This window comes from Podarcis liolepis (assembly GCF_965112155.1).
Source record: "Podarcis liolepis genome assembly, chromosome: 15".
NCBI classification, from domain to species: domain Eukaryota; kingdom Metazoa; phylum Chordata; class Lepidosauria; order Squamata; family Lacertidae; genus Podarcis; species Podarcis liolepis.
Window position 1 is genome coordinate 11451852 of NC_139566.1, and position 19743 is coordinate 11471594.

Sequence of the window (19743 nt, forward strand, 5' to 3'; positions counted from 1 at the left end):
TAGTCGGCCTGCTTTCTGGAGGAAGTGTGTCCCTTCAGGGCACTCGTATGTTAGGGAGCTGAGTCTCGAGCCTTCGCGCAGGCGTATATGTGCGGTGAGAGATATATAAACATGGCGGCGCCCGTGGAGGGAAAAAGTCTGTAACGTGTTGAGGTGAGGTGGGTTCATTTCTGAGGTTCTCTCGTCTGTGGTGATAAAGTTGCCAGCTGCGTACTCTTCTGGGGAGATCGGCTTCTCTCCCCACCCCCGGTTTCCTTAATTTTTTTCAATTTCTCTAATCCGGAGTCGCTTCTCTTCATGTTTATTTACAAGGCTGGTATCCCGCTTCGTAGCCCAGGGAGGGTCCCAAAACGGAGTGTTATTTTGCTATTGTTTAATTATTGCATTTATATCCCACCTTTTCCTCAAAAGAGCTCAAGGTAGTGTTTATAGTTCCTCTTCACACTTCATCCCCATAACAACCCTGTGAGGTAGGTAAGGCTGGGAGGCAATGACTGGCCCAAGGTCACTCAGGGAGCTTCAAGACTGAGCTGGGGAGAAGGGGATTTTAACTGGTCGCCTAGGTCCTAGTCCAGCACTTCAACTACTCCATCACACTGACTCATTCATTTCACAACATACAATAATATAACAACCAAAATTGGTTTAGGTAGGTAGCTATGTTGGTCTGATGCAGTGGGAAAAAATAAAAAAAAATTGTCCAGTAGCACCTTAGAAACCAACTAAGTTTGTTCTGGGTATAAGCTTTCGTGTGCATGCACACTTGTGTATCTGAAGAAGTATGCATGCAGTTGGTCTCCAAGGTGCTACTGGACAATTTTTTAATTTAAGAAAAAATGGGTTAGTATATTGTATCTGAGTAAACCTGCTGAAATTAATGGGCATGGCTATCATAGGTCCATTAATTTTTGATGGGCCTTTTCTGGGTATAACTTAGTTTGATTCAACCCAATGTCTAATATTGGGTATAGATATGGATTGGTGGTCTTAGTTTGCCACCATCATTCAGGTAGCATTTACCCCTCTGCTTCCTTTTTATTGCTGCTCTCTGGCGTCTGCCTAGGAAGCAGAGCCCATTAGGGGTTCTTCGAAGAAGGGAGTTGGGCTGGAACTAGTGGAGTCCCTAAGGTGGTTGGATGGTGTTTGTGGTTGGATGGTAATGGTGTTTTGCATGCCCCATTCCTGAAACTCCTGCAGCCAAGCTGGTGCCAAAAGACCACATCAGCGAAGCCGAGTGAGGGGTCTTGTTGTCTGAGCAACCCAGGATCTCCATACACACTACTCAGGCTTGCACCCTGGAGAACTCACTTACAATTTATAAGCTCAGCCTGATTGGTGTAAAATGCAAACACTACAAGAAAATAAACAAATCTTCTTGCACCTAGCAAGGTGGGACATCAGGGCCATATGTCCTGGCTTATCCACCAACCTGTTGCAGGTCAATGACTCACAGAAGATAGCCAGCATTGACTGTGAGCTGAAAACACTCAACAATGGCGTTGCCACTCTATAGAAGACCAGGCTAGCTTCAAATGGCTGCCTCCAAGAGAAGAACCACACCTTTTTCTGGAAAGGAGGACATTCAGAAGAACCATGTATTCATGCGTAGGCTTTACAATGAGGAACACCCTTCTGTCTGTGATAGAACTGCCAACCAAGGGCTCAGAACACTTGTTTTACCCCTGACTCTCAACCACAGTTAACACAGACCTTTCTAAACTGTGTTGTGACACGTTAGGGTGTTGGCTGCAGTGTGTAGGTGTGTCGTGCAAATGCTCCCCGCCCTCCTCCGGGGGCTGCAAATGTGTTAGTTTAACCTACGGTTTGCTAGTAAAACTTAATTACTGTGTCACGAAATGATGCATGTCCAAAAAGTGTGTCACCAACATGGAAAGTATGGAAAGCTCTGTAACATCTTGAGCGTCTATGCTCCCACTATGTCCTCTATAGGCCTGTGATGGGGGCAAGTCTTCCCTTTCTGACAGTTAACAGTTGCCAGGCAACAGTTCCCACTGATGTCCTCTGAGGCAAGGGAGCAGGACTGAGAAGCTTTTTCCTTCTTCTCCTGCTTAGCTCATAATTTCCTTTCTTTCTTCATGCACATCCAAACAAAGAAGCCCTTGAGACTCCCTGTGGGTGACCTTGGGCTAGTTGCTCTCTCGTGGACCAACCTACCTCCGTGGGGTTGTTGTGATGGGGAGAGTGGGTGGGTTCCCTAGACCAGATGGATGGGAGGTTACCTGTTTCTAGATTGTAAACCTTGGGTGATCCTTGGATGAAATTTAATAAACAAGCAAACAAACATGGAGACCTACAGGTTCTCCATTACTTGGCTAACCTCTGAGTTTCATCAGAAAGCATTACGTGCTGCTGCCCTACTAAATGCTGGGATTATTAAAGTCAATACCTGTATCTTCTCAAAACCCAATTGATTTGTAGGATAAAATGTCCATAAGCATGAACCCACTTTACAAAGTCAAACTGTGAGGAATTAAGCTTCATACCATTCCTGTTCAAAGTGACAAACCTGTTTTCCTGTATTGGGTGGGGAGTATGTGTGCTGCATATGGTCAAAGATACTTTTGGGAAATCTGACCTTGTGTCCAACTAATTATTTTTGTTGTTTTTCTCCAACACAGGAAGAGTCCTGAAGAGAAAGCTATACCAAAGAGTCAATGAAAGCTTTTTCAGACTCTGCTGCTCATTGGAAGGTTGGTATTCTGATTTGAGGCTATCCATTACAATTTGGCTTATCTGAGAAGCAAATTCTGATATCCTGTGTTAGTTGCACATAGAGTAGACTCATTTAAACCAATGGACTTGCCTGTTGATTAATTTCATTGGGTCTGCTTGCAAGTATGACTTGGGTATCTCCAAAAATGCTTTGGTTTACTTTCTGCTCACTTTGTGGGCTACTAACTAAAAACTCCTTATACACCAAGAAGCTTGTGGGACGTATAATTAACTAATGGAACACACTGCATGAGATGTGGTGATGGCTGCTAGCTTTTTAAAAAATTAATGAAATAGCATCTCAAGCAATTCAGTCCTACACAAGTCCAACTAAGTTCAATGGGAATTATCCCCTAAGAATATTTGAGGTTTTCTTTTTTTACAATCAAGCGGTATATAAATTTTATGAAATAAATTATTGCATGCAAAGAAGATTTCCATATTTTTACTGAGAATGCCTTATTTTTTCAGTTTTATGTTTTTCAATGACCTCAAGAATTCTTGGTTAGGATGCATTCACCTTGCTATTTGTTTTTTCCTGCCTGGAAGACAAAAAATTGTATTCTCTAAAACAGGAATGTGGAACCTGTGGCCCTCCAGTTGTTGTTGGACTGCCATTCCCATCACCTCTAACCCTTGGCCCTGCTGGCTAGGACTGATGGCAGCTGGAGTCCAACATGATCTGGAGGACCACAGACTCCTCATCCCTGCCCTAAAAGGATGTGGAATAGTTACTAAACTAACACCAGGTAGAACAACAAAGAATATTGCAGGCTGACATTCAGACTTTTTAAATACTACAATTCCCATCAGCCCCAGCCAGCATGGACAGTGGTCAGGGCACCACATTGGTTTGCCATTGCCTGCCTTCTGTTGGAAAGATAAATAGGTCTTTGGTCCACTTCAGCAAGGCGGTTATGTGCTCTTAATGGATGTTCTTAGAGAGCTACCTTGAATTTTCAGAAAGTTAAGATGCAAGTAATTTAATAAATGCATAACAGCTTTCTGTTCTGAATAAGCTCTGCTGTTTTTCATTGCCAGGGGCAATAATGCTGAGGAATCTGAGGAGACTCGTTTGTCGGGGATACAAGGTGAGCCCACCCACACGTCCCCTTCTGTGAGGGCAGAACAAATGTAGCTCCTGGGATATATATCTAGCTGGAACTGAATCAAATTTCTGCAGTTCTTTTAGCCTTTCTTTCCTCCCATCTGGAAAAACAGGAAATCTCACTTTCCTGACCTAATGCGTTTCTGCATAATTCAAATAGCTAATAGAAGAATGGAGATTCTGTGGAAACAGCTCCACCTTATGGGCTTTGGCAGCCTCAGTTTCACCCTATGGCTTCTTAGGTGTGGGGGTTGCCTTTGGAAAGCTGTCCAGAATCTCAGCCTTTGCTGGCGGTGGATCTTGGGCAAGGGCTACTTCTCCTCCCATGTGTGACATGACTTCCTGGCTTGTATTTGGTGATTCTTAGCTGAGGTTGCTATTCATTATGCCTTAGCTACATTGTTCACCTGCAGGGTTTCCTGGTCTCCATGGGAAAGGTCCCAGATTCAGTTCCTGACATCTCTCAGTTTAATAAGAGGGACTATGAGGAGAAAGCCCTCCTTAATCTTATTTATATACCACTTGTATATAATGTTGAGCTGCCCCACCCCCAGGCTATTTGGGCCAGTGGGCAGACATGCCTGGTTGTTAATCCCCTCAAATCAGGTGACCCAACTTCAAAGGAAAGAATCAGGAATGTGTTCTAAAGTTTCAATCAGGAACTCCTGAGCGCACCCAATCTCTGCACCGCTTGCTTAAACAAGAAATAAATCAGAACCTAAAAAACCCCACACACATCTATACAAATAAAAGACAGGCCCAGCAGATCCCGCCACAACAAAAGTGGCCTCAAATACTCTTCAGGTTAAGAAGCCACTCTCTTGGAGGCTGTCATCCTCTGCCGGAGGAGACTACAGTGGTGCCTCGCAAGACGAAAAGAATCCGTTCTGTGATTCTCTTCGTCTAGTGCTTTTTTCGTCTTGCGAAGCAAGCCCATTGACGGATTAGCACTATTAGCGGCTTTTAGTGGCTTATCTGCTGATGGGATCAGCTGATAAGCGGCTTAGCGGCTTAGAAAAAGGGGGGGAAGGGGAAGAAACCAGCAGGAACTCGCAAGACACTGTCGTCTTGCGAAGCAAGCCCATAGGAAATTCGTTTTGCGAATTTCGTCTAGCGAGTTTTCCGTCTTGCGAGGCATTCGTCTTGCGGGGCACCACTGTACAATGTTTTGCCATATATACGGTGCTCTTTCTTTCCCTAGCTGGAACATGACTGTTTTTTACAAGCCAGTCCCAGGAACTGGCAAAGCACTGCTGCTATCCAGGATCCCCACTTTGCACCAGAAAAGCCCAGAGCAATCTTCCGCACCAGCGAGAACGACCCGGTGAGTTGTTGTCAGGAAGGTGGTAGAAATATGAGAGTTCTAAGCAGCTGTCTTAAGGTGGCTGCAGACAGAATGAGAGTGGTGGTGGTGGTCTTGGTGATGCATGTGAACTTGGTGAGAGAGGCAGGACCATACTGCTTGAAGGATCAAGTACAACCTGGGGAAGGGTTGTAGCTCAGTGGTAGAGCATCTGCTTTGCATGCAGAAGGTGCCAGGTTCAATTCCCAGCATCTCCAGGCAGGCCAGGGAATTATCCCCATCTGAAACCTTGGAAAGCTACTGCCAATCTTTGTAGACATTGCTGAGCTACATAGACCAATGGTCTGACTCAGTATGTTGCTTTGTGCTTCTAGCCCAGCCTTGTGTTTAACAACTTGCCTGGTGGCTGCAGGTGACAAGGAACTCTATGCAGGTGGGTGAGTGGGATGGCAGAGAAGCAACAGAACTTTGCATCTTTCTTCCCACCCGCTTCATAGAATGCTTTTTTTTTTTTTTTTTAGCTTACTGAAGACCCTCCTCTGCTGTGAGCATAGAAATGCAGGCTACTTGCCTTTTAGCAGACTAGTTAAATGCTTTTGTACTCTGGTAAATTCAGAACAAAGGAAGCTGTCTTATACTAAATCAGACCATTTGTCCCTCTAGCTCAGTGTTGTTTACACTGACTGGCAACAGAGCATCTTCTTTGGATTGGAGAAAGTCCCAGGTTCAGTCCCTGGCATCTCTGGTCAATCTATTACTCTTTTATTTATTTAACAGATAGAAATCATGGGCAGTGGCCATTTAAGTGGAGTACAAGATGAAAGTGGGATAAAACTCACAGCCCCAAACCATTCATCTAAAACTCTAAAAACCCAGGAAGTCCATATCTACAAATTTGTGATCAATTCCATAAGTGACTGGGCCATGCATTGAGGGAAGCCACCTTGAATAAAAATATATCTTCAGTAGACGCCTAAGCATCATGACATTAGACACCTGTCTGGTTTTGCTTGGTCAGTTATTCCAGAGGGCTGGGCCTGCAGCACTAAAAGGCCAGATTCCAGTGCAAGTTAAGCACATTCCTGGGGCCCATGGCAGTGCTACACAGGGATGGTTAAATGGCTAATGAGAAAGACCCTTCACTGCTTGACTTCATGGAGAGCCACTGGTGATCTAAGCAGATGTTCATATATGTTCATTAGATATTCATAGAGAAAGACAGTGGCTTTGGGGGCACTGCTGGGCAATTCCCCAACCTTGAAACCCTTGGGATTTCCTGACTTCTAGAGCAGGGAAGGGGAGCCCGTCAAGACTTCCAGGTGTTGTTGGACTACAGCTCCCATCATTCCCGGCCGTTCTCCATGCGGGCTGCAGACTTTCCATTCCTGTGCTAGAGCTCACCCTGCATGTCGTTATTGCAATAATAATGAACTCCAGTTTTAATTACTATGTAACGTATCATTTGCTGTGAAATAATGTTTGCCTAGGAAACCATTTAAAGGATTCCCATTTGTTAACCATCATTGTCAACCGATCGATTGACTGCATATAATTCTGCTTTGCAAGTCTTCTTACAAGGCAACTTTGAATGTCAGCTAAGAATCCCCACCTGATTGATCAGTGTTGGGCACAAATATGATACCTCTCTATACAAAACACCACTTCATATGCACAACTTATATGTACATATTTAACACCTGCCCTAATTTTCTGATGTAAATCGTTTTAACTGATTTTTAAGATAGTATTTTTGCATTGCTGTAACCCACCCTGGGAAGGGTGCATAAACAAGCTGTTGTCACTCTTCTTCCCTGTGACTTTTAGGTGAAGAGTGGGTAAAAAAGCTATTATTATTATTATTATTATTATTATTATTATTATTATTCCCTGGGGCCATGTGTCAAAGGGTGCATAAGAAAGCTAATCATCAGCAGCGTTCGATAGCAGAAATAGCTGTGCTAGCATTGCAGCTGCTAAGCTGTAATGTTGGTGTTTTTTTTTTAATGCAGATGAAAAAGAACGGTGGGCTGTGTGTTCTAATAACAGACAAATGCCCAACCTAACAGGCTATCGCTTGTGTCATTGCAGCAGCAACAGCAAAAAAAGAGACCAATCAACATTTAAACAAAAATTTCAAGTAAAATAACTCAGGAGGCTGCTGGGGTGGGGGCTCCTTCCTTTTTCACAAGCTCAAACCTGCCTCGGTTTCTCCTTTCCCGCCCCCTGCCAGCGGCACAAAAAATTGTTTGGGTAAATCGGCCTCCGGAGGTGCTTTACTGTGCCCGCTGGGAGCCTTTTGACTGCCGATTCTTCTGGGGTCTCCATGGAAACGGCAACAGGCAGGCGGACCCCGTCACGTGACAGTCCCCCCCCCCCCACCGCCGAGCATCGGTGCCGAAAATGCCCAGATGGCAAAGGGATTGCCTTTGCCCTCTCAAGTCTGGGTGGCTGTTGCCAGGCAACTGGCCTCTGGGCTTATTTGTTCAACGGCAACATATACAATCTGGGCTCAGGCACCAGAAGCTGAAAGCAGACTCAAGAATGTCACCTTCCTCCAACACCTCCTGTCGTCCTTCCCGCCCACCACCCACCTGCATTCCCAGTTCAGCACCCGATTGCTTAAACTGCAAGGTTCCGAAGAACTCAGGGAATTCTGCTTTGGCGTGGGGTTTTGCATGTGGGTATTCCCTGTGGAATTTCGCCTTTGGAGAATCTTCAGGCGTTCATTTAAAACAGGGATGGGGGAGCCCTTTTTGTTCCAGCCCAGGGGCCATATTCCCTTCTGGGCAACTTTCTGGGGGCCACATTCCAATGGTAGGTGGGGCCAGAGGCAAAAGTGGGTGGAGCAATGGGTGTGATTTATTTATTTTATTACTGTTGTTCAGTGGGCTGGTTTCTACACACACAGAGAGACACACACTCCTCTAGCCAAGCATGGAAGAGGCATGTCCAGGGTATAAGGACACATTCCAGCCAGGCAAGAACACCAAAGGAGGGTACAAACAGGGCTGATGTGAGGTGTGCCCAGAGCGTCTTGAGAGTCTTAGAGGGACTTCGGGTTCCCCATCCTTGATGGCTTCTGGGAATCCAAGTATCAGAACTCGAAAGGCAACAGCCCTTTTCTCTTATTCAATCCCATCCCCTGGACCTGGAGGCTCCATTTAGCTATTTATACTGTACCGTGCTGCATACAGTAACTGTGACGCCACCCCACTATGAGCAGAAGCAAAAAGAAATTTCACAATGTTTGCAAAGTGAGATATAAGCGGTCATAGCTTTTCTGACTTGGGGCTCAGCTTTTTTTTGGAATCTTTGAGGCCCGGGACCAAGCTTTTTCCTCTGCCTCTGCAAATGGGCCAGGTGAAACACGAAGAAATGTGGCCCTGGTGCCGAAATAGCTTCCCCACCCATCGATTTGGAGCACCTGCTGTTCAAAATCCAGCAAAGAAGCCGTTCCCGTGTGTTGGCATCTTGACATGCCAACCCCCAGTCACTTCCACAGGAAGCTGCCATCAGACCGTGTTGGAGCCTTAGATCCTTTAGCTCAAGATTGTCTATACCAGGGGTAGGCAACCTAAGGCCCGGGGCCCGGATCCGGCCCAATCGCCTTCTCAATCCAGCCTGCGGATGATCCAGGAGTCAGAATGTTTTTACATGAGTTGAATGTGTCCTTCTATTTAAAATGCATCTCTGGGTTATTTGTGGGGCATAGGAATTTTTATATATATTTTCAAAATACAGTCCGGCCCCCCACGAAGTCTGAGGGACAGTGAACCGGCCCATGGCTGAAAAAGGTTGCTGACCCCTGGTCTACACAGTGACTGGCAAGGGCTTTCTGGGGTTTCAGTCAGGGGAGAAGCTGGTGATTGCACCTGGGAGCTTCTGTCACCCTCCAAAGTGGGCCAGAGAAAGAGCAGGGTCATGGGAACATAGGGAGCTGCCTTCTACTGAGGGATAATCATAATCGTCTACCTTGCCTGGCAGCAGCTGTCCCAAAAATTCATGCAGGAGGGAATCTTTCCCATCCCTCCCAGAAGATGCCTTTGATTGAACCTGGCACCTTCGGCATGCAAAGCAGGCGCTGTACCCACAGAGCTACAGTCGCACTTGGTTGTTTGATGCATTGTGTGTGCTTTCCCCCACCCTCCTAATACTGCAGGCCAATCACGCGGAAGAGCACGTGGGACAATATTACACGCTCCCCCTCCAGGAGGTGAAGAAGGTGTTTCCTCACGGACTCCCAGCACGCTTCAAGTTACAGGTGATGTGTCTTCCTTGCAGGCCTAAAGGTGGAGGGGAGAGCTGCAAGGCGGGATGGGACAAAAATATTGGGTCCCCGTCTGAATTAAAGTCCTCTTTCTCTGCCTGAATGAAGCTGTACGCAGCTCTCCTCTGTCTCAGCAATAATAATAAATAATTTTCTTACTTGTACTCCACCCGTTGCCCCAGCCACTCTGGGCAGCTTCCAACAAAATACAAAAACACAGTGAGACATCTCACTGCTTCATTGTTGTTGTTGTTTTGTTCGCGACAGATTAAAACCTTTGGCGAGGCCTGTTTCATGGTGAGGGAACCCGCTCTCGAACTCCTCGGCTGCTTAAAACGAACCAACTTTGCTCATCCAGCCATTCGATATGTCATCTGTATCCTATGAATCCGGGCAGCACTCGTTCTCCTGAGACCACCCTGCAGTTAGGCATTCTGGTAACAGGCAAGTTCTTGTCCTCATGAAACAGAGTGTGAGCAGAGTGCCTGATCAATTCATTTAAGCAAGAGAAAACAGGGATGAGAAGACCGTCAGGGAAAAGAGGCTCAAGCGGCCTTGGTTGGCAAGGGGGAGACCTAGGCATTTGGGGAAAGACGCAGCCAAGGATTTGGACCCTAATCTCCCTCGCTTTGTGTCTCCTTTGCACATTTACCCAGTCTCCACCTTCATTCATGAGGACTAGAAACTTCCCTAAGAATTAGGAGCGTGAAGCTTTTCATCCCAGGGGCCGCATTCCTGCCTGGACAACCTTCCAGGAGCCGCATGCTTGTAGTGGGCGGAGCAACAAATGTAAATTTTACCTACGTACTGTAGCCTGCTTTCTACATACCCTCTCAAACCCCTTTGTCTTCCGTCCTGGCAAAGCAAAGAAGTGTGATCAGAATTCACAGACATTTTGCCATGCATAAACATTCAAAGGACAGTGGGAAGCGGGGCTTGTGAGGCGTGTGGCCTAGGTGGAGGGGGGGTGGTCCGAGGAGAATCCCACAGGCCAGACAGAGACATCTGGAGGGCTGCATTTGACCCTTGGGCCTGTGATACCCCACCCTGTTGTTGTTTTTAAAGGTAAAATCCCTTCTCGACTTGTGTTTGTGTTGCTGTTTGTACCTTCGGTCATTCATTGCCCAACAGGGCAACCCTTAATTCTTACTTGAGTCACAAAGCAGTGGCGGGTATTAGGGTGTGTGTGTGGATACACCTGTTCTCCTTAGCAGCTTTTATTTGAAGACGGCGAAAAGACCACGGGGAAGACCATGGCCCTCTGCCACGCCATCCATTACTGTTCGAGGCAGGACTGGCTCATCCTGCACATTCCAGATGGTAAGGACCGAGGGGTCTTCTTCTTTGTGCCTGCCGGTCTGTATCCTGGCCTACAGCCAGAGTCTCTAACAAGCATCGTTGAAGCTGCATCACACTTAGCATTTGTGTGTTCCCCAGTGCCTCTCTCCATCCCACCTGCCTTGATTCCAACCCCACGCTTTTCTAATGAGTGTTCTTAAAGTTGTCCTTTTGTCACCGGTTGCCAGGGACGGCCTGCTGTGAGGCACAAATGGCAGCGTATAAATATTTTGAAAGGGGGCTTTTTGGTTCAGATTGTAAGGGGAAGAGCTGCTGCTCAGTGGGGAAACAACTGCTTTGCATGCTGAATGTCCCAGGTTAAGTCCCCAGTGGCATCTCCAGGTGGGGTTGGGAGTATCCCCTGCCTGGAACCCCAGAGAGCTGCTGCCAGTCAGTGTAGGTAATGCTGAGCTAGATGGACCCAGTGGCAGAATGCAGCTTCCTTGTTAAATCAGCCCTTCACCCAGAACCATGAGGACTGGACTGTCACTTTATCTTGACGGTGAGGGCCATAGCTCAGGGGCAGAGCATCTGCTTTGCACACAGAAGGTCGCAGGTTCAATCCCCGGCATCTCCGGTAAGGGCTGGGAGAGACTTCCTGCCTTTCCGCCCCTGTCTGACACACATATCCCAACCCATCAGGGAGCATTTATTAGATGCAGCTACAGTTGTATAAAAATAGGGATGGGTCATAACTCATCTGTTAGCCGCTGCAAGAACAACCATTCCCAGGACATGGAAACCATTGCAATTATTTACCATGGATCAGTGGTATATGGTGCGATTTGGCAAACAGCATTGTGGGCAGAAAAATTAAAAGAAACACAATTTGGTGTAACTTTATTAATTATATGAATAATGAGGCATATGGCAGAACAGTGCCCATGGTTTATAGCACAATTTGGTGTGAATGAAGCATATATTTTAATTTTTCCTTTTCTCCTTATAAATTCCTATAAAGCCCCATAAAATAAATGGTCATTGAAGGAAAATAATGATCAACAATCTAAGTATATACGTTATTATTATTATTATAGTTCATTTCACATCTGTAATTAATTATGATGTATATTCTTTGACTCAACTTTGTCAGTATATTCAGAGGCATTTATTTGAGCATGTACCGCTGTTTTATTCTGACTCTCATTTTATGTAACTGTTGCATTTCTTATATCTAAATGAAATAAAACTTAAAAATAAAAATAAAACAGGAATGGGGAGCCTCTGGCCCTCACACTGTTGTTGGTCTCCATCTCCCATCAGCCCCAGCCAACATGGCCAATGATCAAGGGTGATGGGAGTTGTAGTCCAGTATTACCCCTGAAGGAGCCACCAGGTTCCCCCATCCCTGCCTTAAGGTTCCTGGCTGAAGCTGTGAAGCCAGTGCTTTTGTTTGGACTGTAAAATGAGTATAGCACAAGCTTGCTGCCCATGGCCCTGCCTCTTCCTCTTCACACTACAGCTCACCTCTGGGTAAAGAATTGCAAAGAACTGCTTCCCTCTTCCTACAACAAGGACCGCCTAGACCAGCCTCTGGAAGCCACGACTTGGCTGAAGAACTTCAAAATCACCAACGAGCGCCTATTGAAAGAGGTCAGTGGCAATGCTGGCTGGTGCAGTCGGCAGGGGCGTATTAAGGGGTTGGCTAGGTTGTTGCTTCTGTCCAGTTCTGAATGTCTTAATTAACTCCTGAGCTCCTGAATTGTGGCTCCTGCACTCTGTGTCTGCAGCCAAGCCTGTACCATTACTTGGCTGAATAAAAAATCTCTTTCTTACCCACACGCAAAAGCCTCCATCTGCATGTGGTGGGCAGGAGTCAGGATCCTGCGCACTTGCATGCCTGTCCTAGAAAAAATGTTGTTATCTTGTGTCACAATATAGCGGGTGTCCAAACAGGATATACCATATTTTTTGCTCTATAAGACTCAACTTTTTCCCTCCTAAAAAGTAAGGGGGAATGTGCGTGCATCTTATGGAGCGAATGCAGGCTGCGCAGCTATCCCAGAAGCCAGAACAACAAGAGGCATTGCTGCTTTCACTGCGCAGCGATCCCTCTTGCTGTTCTGGCTTCTGAGATTCAGAATATTTTACTCCAAAAACTAGGTGTGTCTTGTGGTCTGGTGCGTCTTATAGAGAAAAAAATACGGTAGTCCTTGTTATCTGGCGGATATGAGTACAGTGGTACCTCAGGTTATGAACTTAATTCGTTCCAGAGGTCCGTTCTTAACCCGAAACCGTTCTTAACCTGAGGCGTGCTTTCACTAATGGGGCCTCCTGCTGCTGCCATGCCGTTGGCACGTGATTTCTGTTCTCATCCTGGGGCAAAGTTCGCAACCTGAGGTACTACCTCCGGGTTAGCGGAGTTTGTAACCCAAAGTGTTTGTAACCTGAGGTACCACTGTATGTAGCCTATTGAGTTTCACTGTTTACCACGGCAGTGAAGACAATCCGAGTAAGAATCTTGAACCAGACGACCGCGGCTTGCAAAAGCAGCTCTTTAATCTGAGCAAGCGGAATCTCAGGGTAACCCCAGGAAGTGTTAAGGTTTATTGGCTTGTAGCCACAATAGCCTTATCATCCATGAATTTGTCTAATCCTATAAGAGCCTGCTGGATCTGACTAAAGGCCCATCCAGTCCAGCTTCCTGTCCTCGCAGCAGATAACCAGAAGCCCCAGTGGGAAGTCTACAGGTAGGAACCCATTGCAACAGCAATGGGGTTCCCACTTGGGGTTCCCAGCAGCTGGTATTCAAAGGCACAGCACTGCAAGTGGAACATAGCCAGCAGGACTAGTAGCCATTGAGAGCCTTATTATACAATGGCACCTTCATTGTATAGCTTCCCATGAACGCTAAAAACACCTCTCTACCCTGGCTTTTGACACTTTAGGTGTATTATTATTATTATTATTATTATTATTATTATTATTAACGGACACTGAGGTCCAGCGTCGAGGGCCGTCTGGCAGTTCCCTCCCTGTGAGAAGCAAAGTTACAGGGAAGCAGGCAGAGGGCCTTCTTGGTAGTGGCACCCGCCCTGTGGAACGCCCTCCCACCAGATGTCAATGAAATAAACAACTATCTGATGTTTAGAAGACATCTAAAGGCAGCCCTGTTTAGGGAAGTTTTTAATATTTGATGAATTGTATTTTTAATATTTTGCTGGAAGCTGCCCAGAGTGGCTGGGGATAAATAATAAATTACCGTATTTTTCGCTCTATAGGACGCACCGGAGGGGGAGAACAGGGGGAAAAATCTCCCCCTCTCTGCTCAGCGCCCCTTCAGCGAAGTGGTAGGAGAAACGGAGCCCCTTCCATTTCTCCTCCCGCTTCGCTGAAGGGGCGCTGTGCAGAGAGGGAAAACTGTGCATCGCCTCTTAAGCGAAGCGAAGCCTGGAGAGCAAGAGGGATCAGTGTGCACTGACCCCTCACGCTCTCCAGGCGGCTATCCGCAAGCCTTCGAAGTGCAGCAGGAACTCCTACTGTGCTCAGAAGGCTTGTGGATAGCTGCCTGAAGCCTCCGGAGCGCAGCGGGAGTTCCTGCTGCGCTCCGGGGGTTTCAGGCGGCTTCAGCGAAAGCAAGGCGAAGCCTCCGAAGCTCTCCCTCTGCGCTTCGGAGGCTTCGCGTTGCTATCGCTGAAGCCAAGGAGCCTGCATTCGCTCCATAAGACGCACATACAGTTCCCCTTAATTTTTGAAGGGGGAAAAGTGCGTCTTATAGAGTGAAAAATACGGTGGTGTTATTGTTAAAGACTATCCTCTGTGAATTTGTCTAATCCATTTTTTAAGCCTTCCAATTTAGTGGCTACCATTGCTGCCTTTCGTGGGAGCGAAATTCCCTTCTTAACCTATGTCACCTTTGCACACTGCAGATCAAAACGCAGCAGAAGTATATGTGGGGCAAACGAGACAGCACCGAGGAAGGCCGGCCCCTAATAGAAGTGGTGGAGCAGGTGAGGAAACGGATGCTCCGCCCTAGATCGCTGGGGAGTGGGGCTAGGGTGTGGGGAGGAAGCATAGTCTAATAACAAGGGTGGGGAAACCTCCGTCCCCCAGGAGCCAAATGAGGGCCTTCCAGGTGTCTGCATCTGGCCACACCTGCTGTCTCCAGGCTTTGCCCCCTCAAGCGCTTTTGCCTGCCTAGAATGCATCCTTGAGGTTCCCCAATGCCCCAGTGGTGGATAGGGAGGGATGTGTGAGGAAATTACCAGAAATTAACATTCCTGGCTCCACCCACTTTTGCCTCTGACCCCACCCACCTGTCCCCAGAAGGGAATGCGGCCCTCAGGCTGAGAGAGGTTCCTGTCTCACACCCAATCTAGTCCGTTGTCTGTGAGCAAGGAAGCTGGAGAGGGGGTAGAACTGGGGGTGGGTGGGTGGGTATGGCAGTCACAGCTGCTAGGCGGTGTGGTGTAGAGTGTCCGACTAGGGCCTGGGAGATCAAGGTTCAAATCCTCACTCAGTCAGAAGTCACTGCGAGAAGTGAAGCTACAGGGAAGCAGGCAGAGGGCCTTCTCGGTAGTGGCACCCGCCCTGTGGAATGCACTCCCATCAAGGAAATTAACAAATATCTGACGTTTAGAAGACATCCAAAGGCAGCCCTGTTTAGGGAAGTTTTTAATGACTGATGTTTTCATGTATTTTTAATCTTTTGTTGGAAGCCGCCCAGAGTGGGTGGGGAAACCCAGCCAGATGGGTGGGGTATAAATGTTGTTGTTGTTGTTGTTGTTGTTGTTATCATGATGGGCTGCAACCCCCAGGATCTCACATCTCTTTCTCTCCCTCCCCACTTTTTAGGGTTTAACTCGGGTGAAAAACTCCAGCGATGTAGTAGGGGTGGTCTTCAAAGAGCTGAAACAGCAATGCCCAGAGGGGTCCTTCAGGCTGCTAGTGGCGGTGGATGGGGTCAACGCCCTTTGGGGAAGCACAACGCTGAAGAAACAAGACAAGAGCAATGTATGGCATCTAAGCTGTGGAGGAGCGGCAGGGGTGGGGGAGGCTGCCTCATAGCCAGTCTCCTAAAACATGGGAGAAAGGGGAAAGCTGAAAGATACTATTGGGTTTTCTGCCCAATTCTCTGTTTTGCCCTTAGGTCTCCCCAGAGGAGCTGACGCTGGTCCACAACCTGAAGAAGATGGTGACTAATGACTGGGTGAGGAGGAGGAGGCTGGAGCTCCGTTCTTTTCCCAGTAGAAATCCAATGACTTGATAAATCTGTTTGGGAGATGCTCCCAGACCAGCCAAGCTACATAGGCAGGGCTGTGGTTTGCATGTAATGCTAAACCATGGTTTGCTTAAGCCAGGCATGGGGAACCTCCAGCTCACCAACCAGATTTGTGCCGTTGTCTGTCCCCAGGTTAGGAGCTGGTTATGGAAGTGGGGTAGCGGTCACTAGGGCCAGGCAGATGTCTGGAGATACAGAGCACTGCATCTTGCCCATTGCTTGCCTACCACATATCCACTTATGAGTCATTTTGTTGTCACAGAGACAATTCCAGTTGACGAGCAGCTCTGTGTGAACACTTGGGGCTGGTTTTATGGCGTTGAATACAGTGTCACTGGTACTTAGAGGAAATCCATCCAACCTAAGTTGGATATGTATGGCTAATGACCACATATATGGGAGTTGCATCTCAACAAGATTCTTGAACTACAGGACCCATCAGCCCCAGGCAGCGCAGCCAGGGGTCAGGGATGATGGGAGCTGTAGTCCAGCAACATCTGGAGGGCCACAGGTTCCCCGTCCCTGATCTAGAGGGTCACACACGTTCCACATCTCCAATGCTGCTTCTGTCACGAAGCTGAGTAACCCACAGTGGGATCCTTGCCTCCATGCAGCCACTGATGTAAAGGAAACTTTCCCAGAAGGAATACTTCGCATGAGTAGGTGGTTGGTTGGTTTGATCTCTTATCACATTTCTATGCCACTTTTCGTTCACGGAATTCGCAAAGAAGCTTACAAACAATGAATAGCAAGAACAAACACAACATAAATCATACAGAATAATTAACAGATCATCAGTAGAACAATTATAACCTATAAAAAACTCTATTAACAACTGAAAAAATAAGCTAACAGCAAAATGGCAACAAAAGTCATGTAGGATGCAGCAAGTGCTGCAGCGTTTGTAATGTGTAAAACGACATTAACAGCATTAATAAACTAGCAGCCAAAAAATAAACTAAGCAGTGTTGTATTCATACACTCTCCCCATGACTCGAAATCTTCCACTCTATTTAGTTCATTAAAAGACCCATGCAAATAATACTTGTAACTCTGTTCTGAAGGCTCCCAGGGTTTAGGTGGGGCCGCACAGGTGAAACCAACCAGCTCATGATGGCAAACAGAGTCTCTCTCCCCTCACAGTTCTTCCTCTGGAAGCAGCTCCCTCATGAAGGCTCCTCGGGCTGGAGGGTGGGGTGGGGTAAGGGAGGTGGAGAAAGCCATTGCCTGATGGCTAACAGAAAGTCTCTCCCCTCCCCAGAGGAGAACAGGATTGCCTCTTCTGATGTGCTGTTTTTTTTCTCTTTGTGTGGTTTCTTTTTTATAAAGACTGGTGGAGCCATCGTGACAACCCTCAGCCAGACAGGCGCTCTGTTCCAACCCCGCAAAGCTTACAGGCCCCAAGAATTGCTAGGAAAGGTGAGTCTGGCCCTGGGATGCTGCCAGTACTGAGTTGGTCGTGCTGGTGGGGGCTGATGGGAGTCCAGCCACACCTGGAGGGGCACGGGTTCCTTAGCCTAATAATCTACAGCTTCAAAGCAGAAGCTGTAGTGCTTTTTACATTCCATACAGCGTCTAGAACAGGGATGAAGACCCTGTGGGGCCCTCTAGGTGCTGTTGGACTCCACTTCCCATGAGCCTCTGCCAGTATGGCCAATGGTCAGGGGTGATGGGAGCTGAAGTCCAGCAGCATCCAGAGGCCTACATGTCCCCCCCCACCCCATGCTTAGGACCTTTTATTGCTATGCAATTCTGTAATCTGCCTCATTTTGATTTGAAGGGATTCTCCCCAAACTCACCACCCCGCCATGCCCCCAAGACTCTTGGATAAGCGGAGGGAAACTGTCAGATCTCATATGATTAACCATTTGCTCTTCCTCTTCTGCCCCTTTTGCCCCCACCCCAGGAGGGTTTTGATGTCCTGGACCCCTTCATCCCCATCCATGTTCTCAACTACAATGACCGGGAGTTTGAGAGCTGCTACCAGTACTACCTGGAGCGCAAGTGGCTTCAGCATGAAAAAGGTGAGTCACGGAAGGGAGAGCTGAGCGAAGGATGGGAGGGTAGAGAGCAGGTTGTGTGGAAACGATCCTGGATTTCTTTGGCAGAGGTGCAATTTACATTCCTTGTTCTGCCCACCTTTGCCTCTGGTCCAACCTGCCACCAGCATGCGGATCCCAAAAGGTTGCAGAGAAGAAGAAGAAGAAGAAGAAGAAGAAGAAGAAGAAGAAGAAGAAGAAGAATAAATAATAAATTTTTATTTATACCCTGCCCTCCCCAGCCAAGGCCGGGCTCAGGGTGGCTAACAAGCAATAATAAAAATAAGTTGAATGAATACAACTTAAAAACAAAATTAAAATACAACATTAAAATATTGAAACATTAAAATATTAAAATGTAGCCTCATCGCAGGAGGAGAAAGGAAAAGAAAAAAGAAAGAGGGGGAGGGAATCAAATTGGCTCCAAGCCAAAGGCCAGGCGGAACAACTCTCTCTTGCAGGCCCTGTGGAAAGGTGTCAAGTCCCACAGGGCCCTAGTCTCTGTGACAGAGCATTCCACCAGGCCGGAGCCAGCGTTGAAAAGGCCCTGGCTCTGGTTGAAGCTAATCTAACTTCCTTAGGGCCCGGGACCACTAGGATGTTGCTATTTATGGACCTTGAGGGTCTCCATGGGGCAGACCGGGAGAGGCAGTCCCGTCGGTACGAGGGTCCTAGGCCATGAAGGGAATGTTTCCCTCATTGGGGGGGGGGGAGATTGTTCTAACTAGATAATGGGGCGGGGGGGGGGAGATGAGGCAACAGAACTGGAAGTGTTGTTTCTGCATGTCCTGCTTTCTTGGTTGTGTGTACATAACAAGCTGCAACCGTTCTGACATAAACTCTCTCCATTCCCCTCCCCTTCTTCTTTTGCCTTTGAAATCAAACTCTCTTCACACTGCCGCACCAGCCAGCACAGATGAAGGCCGCAAGGAGCTTCGCTTTCTCAGTGGGCAGAACCCTGGACTGCTTGACCAAATCAGCTCCTTCTTGTGACATTGTGTCCCTCCTCCCCACCCCCAACCCCCAAAACATTGGAATCACAGCGCAAGGAACTCCTTCCTGTTCAATAAAAAACCAAACAGAAAGCCACTTTTGTTTTAGCATGGTCTCTCTGTGTACACATGTATAGGAAAGTTAGGAAAGGGGGAGAGGGGGTATTTCTTGCTGCAGCGATATGACAGGGGTTGGGGAACCTGTGGCCCTCCCATGGGTCTTAGACTCCAGCTCCCATCAGCCTCAGCTAGCATGGCAAGTGGTCAAGGATGATGGTAGTTTGGTTACCATCATGATGGTAGAGTGAAAGTTTGGTTAAGCGGAGATGGGTTTTTCTCTCAGTTGGAATGAAGCTGCTCATAAGACGGAAAAGTGGATCAGTTCAGGATTGTAGCATTAAGTTTGATGGGGCAATACAGAAACCCAGAGCACCAAATATGGGAGACCATGCTCTTCTTAACTCAGACCTTGTTTTGTGTAAAATCCATTTTAAGTGGTACCTCGGGTTAAGTAACCTGAAGCACCACTTTAGCTAATGGGGCCACCTGCTGCTACCGCGCCGCCAAAGCACGATTTCTGTTCTCATCATGAAGCAAAGTTCTTAACCTGAAGCACTATTTCTGAGTTTGCGAAGTCTAACCTGAAGCGTATGTAACCCGAGGTACCCCTGTATTAAAAAAAATTTAGAAGCGTGGCCGCCTTGCAACATTGCCATCTTTTACCTGCACTATCCACAGTGTA

At 47.3% G+C, this 19743-nt stretch overlaps 1 protein-coding gene across 2 annotated transcripts; it reads left to right on the forward strand.

The window, feature by feature from the left end:
* Positions 1-4: 4 nt before the first annotated feature.
* Positions 5-19098, forward strand: DAP3 (death associated protein 3). Of its 2 annotated transcripts, none has more exons than XM_083477631.1 (14): positions 5-153; positions 2640-2711; positions 3775-3824; positions 5043-5165; positions 9304-9405; positions 9679-9787; positions 10639-10731; positions 12212-12342; positions 14619-14699; positions 15544-15702; positions 15839-15898; positions 17300-17389; positions 17877-17994; positions 18917-19098. In XM_083477631.1, the coding sequence occupies exons 3-14, from the start codon at positions 3783-3785 to the stop codon at positions 19000-19002; spliced, it is 1194 nt and encodes a 397-aa protein (XP_083333757.1). In that variant the 5' UTR covers positions 5-153; positions 2640-2711; positions 3775-3782; the 3' UTR covers positions 19003-19098. The 2 variants fall into 2 exon arrangements, with proteins under 2 accessions (XP_083333757.1, XP_083333758.1); XM_083477632.1 differs by having other exon boundaries at positions 20-158.
* The last annotated feature ends 645 nt before the right edge of the window (positions 19099-19743 follow it).

Coding starts and splice junctions, on each gene's coding strand:
- DAP3 (XM_083477631.1), top strand. CDS start 3,783: ATGCTGAGGAATCTGAGGAGACTCGTTTGTCGGGGATACAAG. Junction 9,406..9,678: donor CAGCACGCTTCAAGTTACAG/GTGATGTGTCTT, acceptor TGTTCGCGACAG/ATTAAAACCTTTGGCGAGGC. Junction 14,700..15,543: donor TAATAGAAGTGGTGGAGCAG/GTGAGGAAACGG, acceptor CCCACTTTTTAG/GGTTTAACTCGGGTGAAAAA.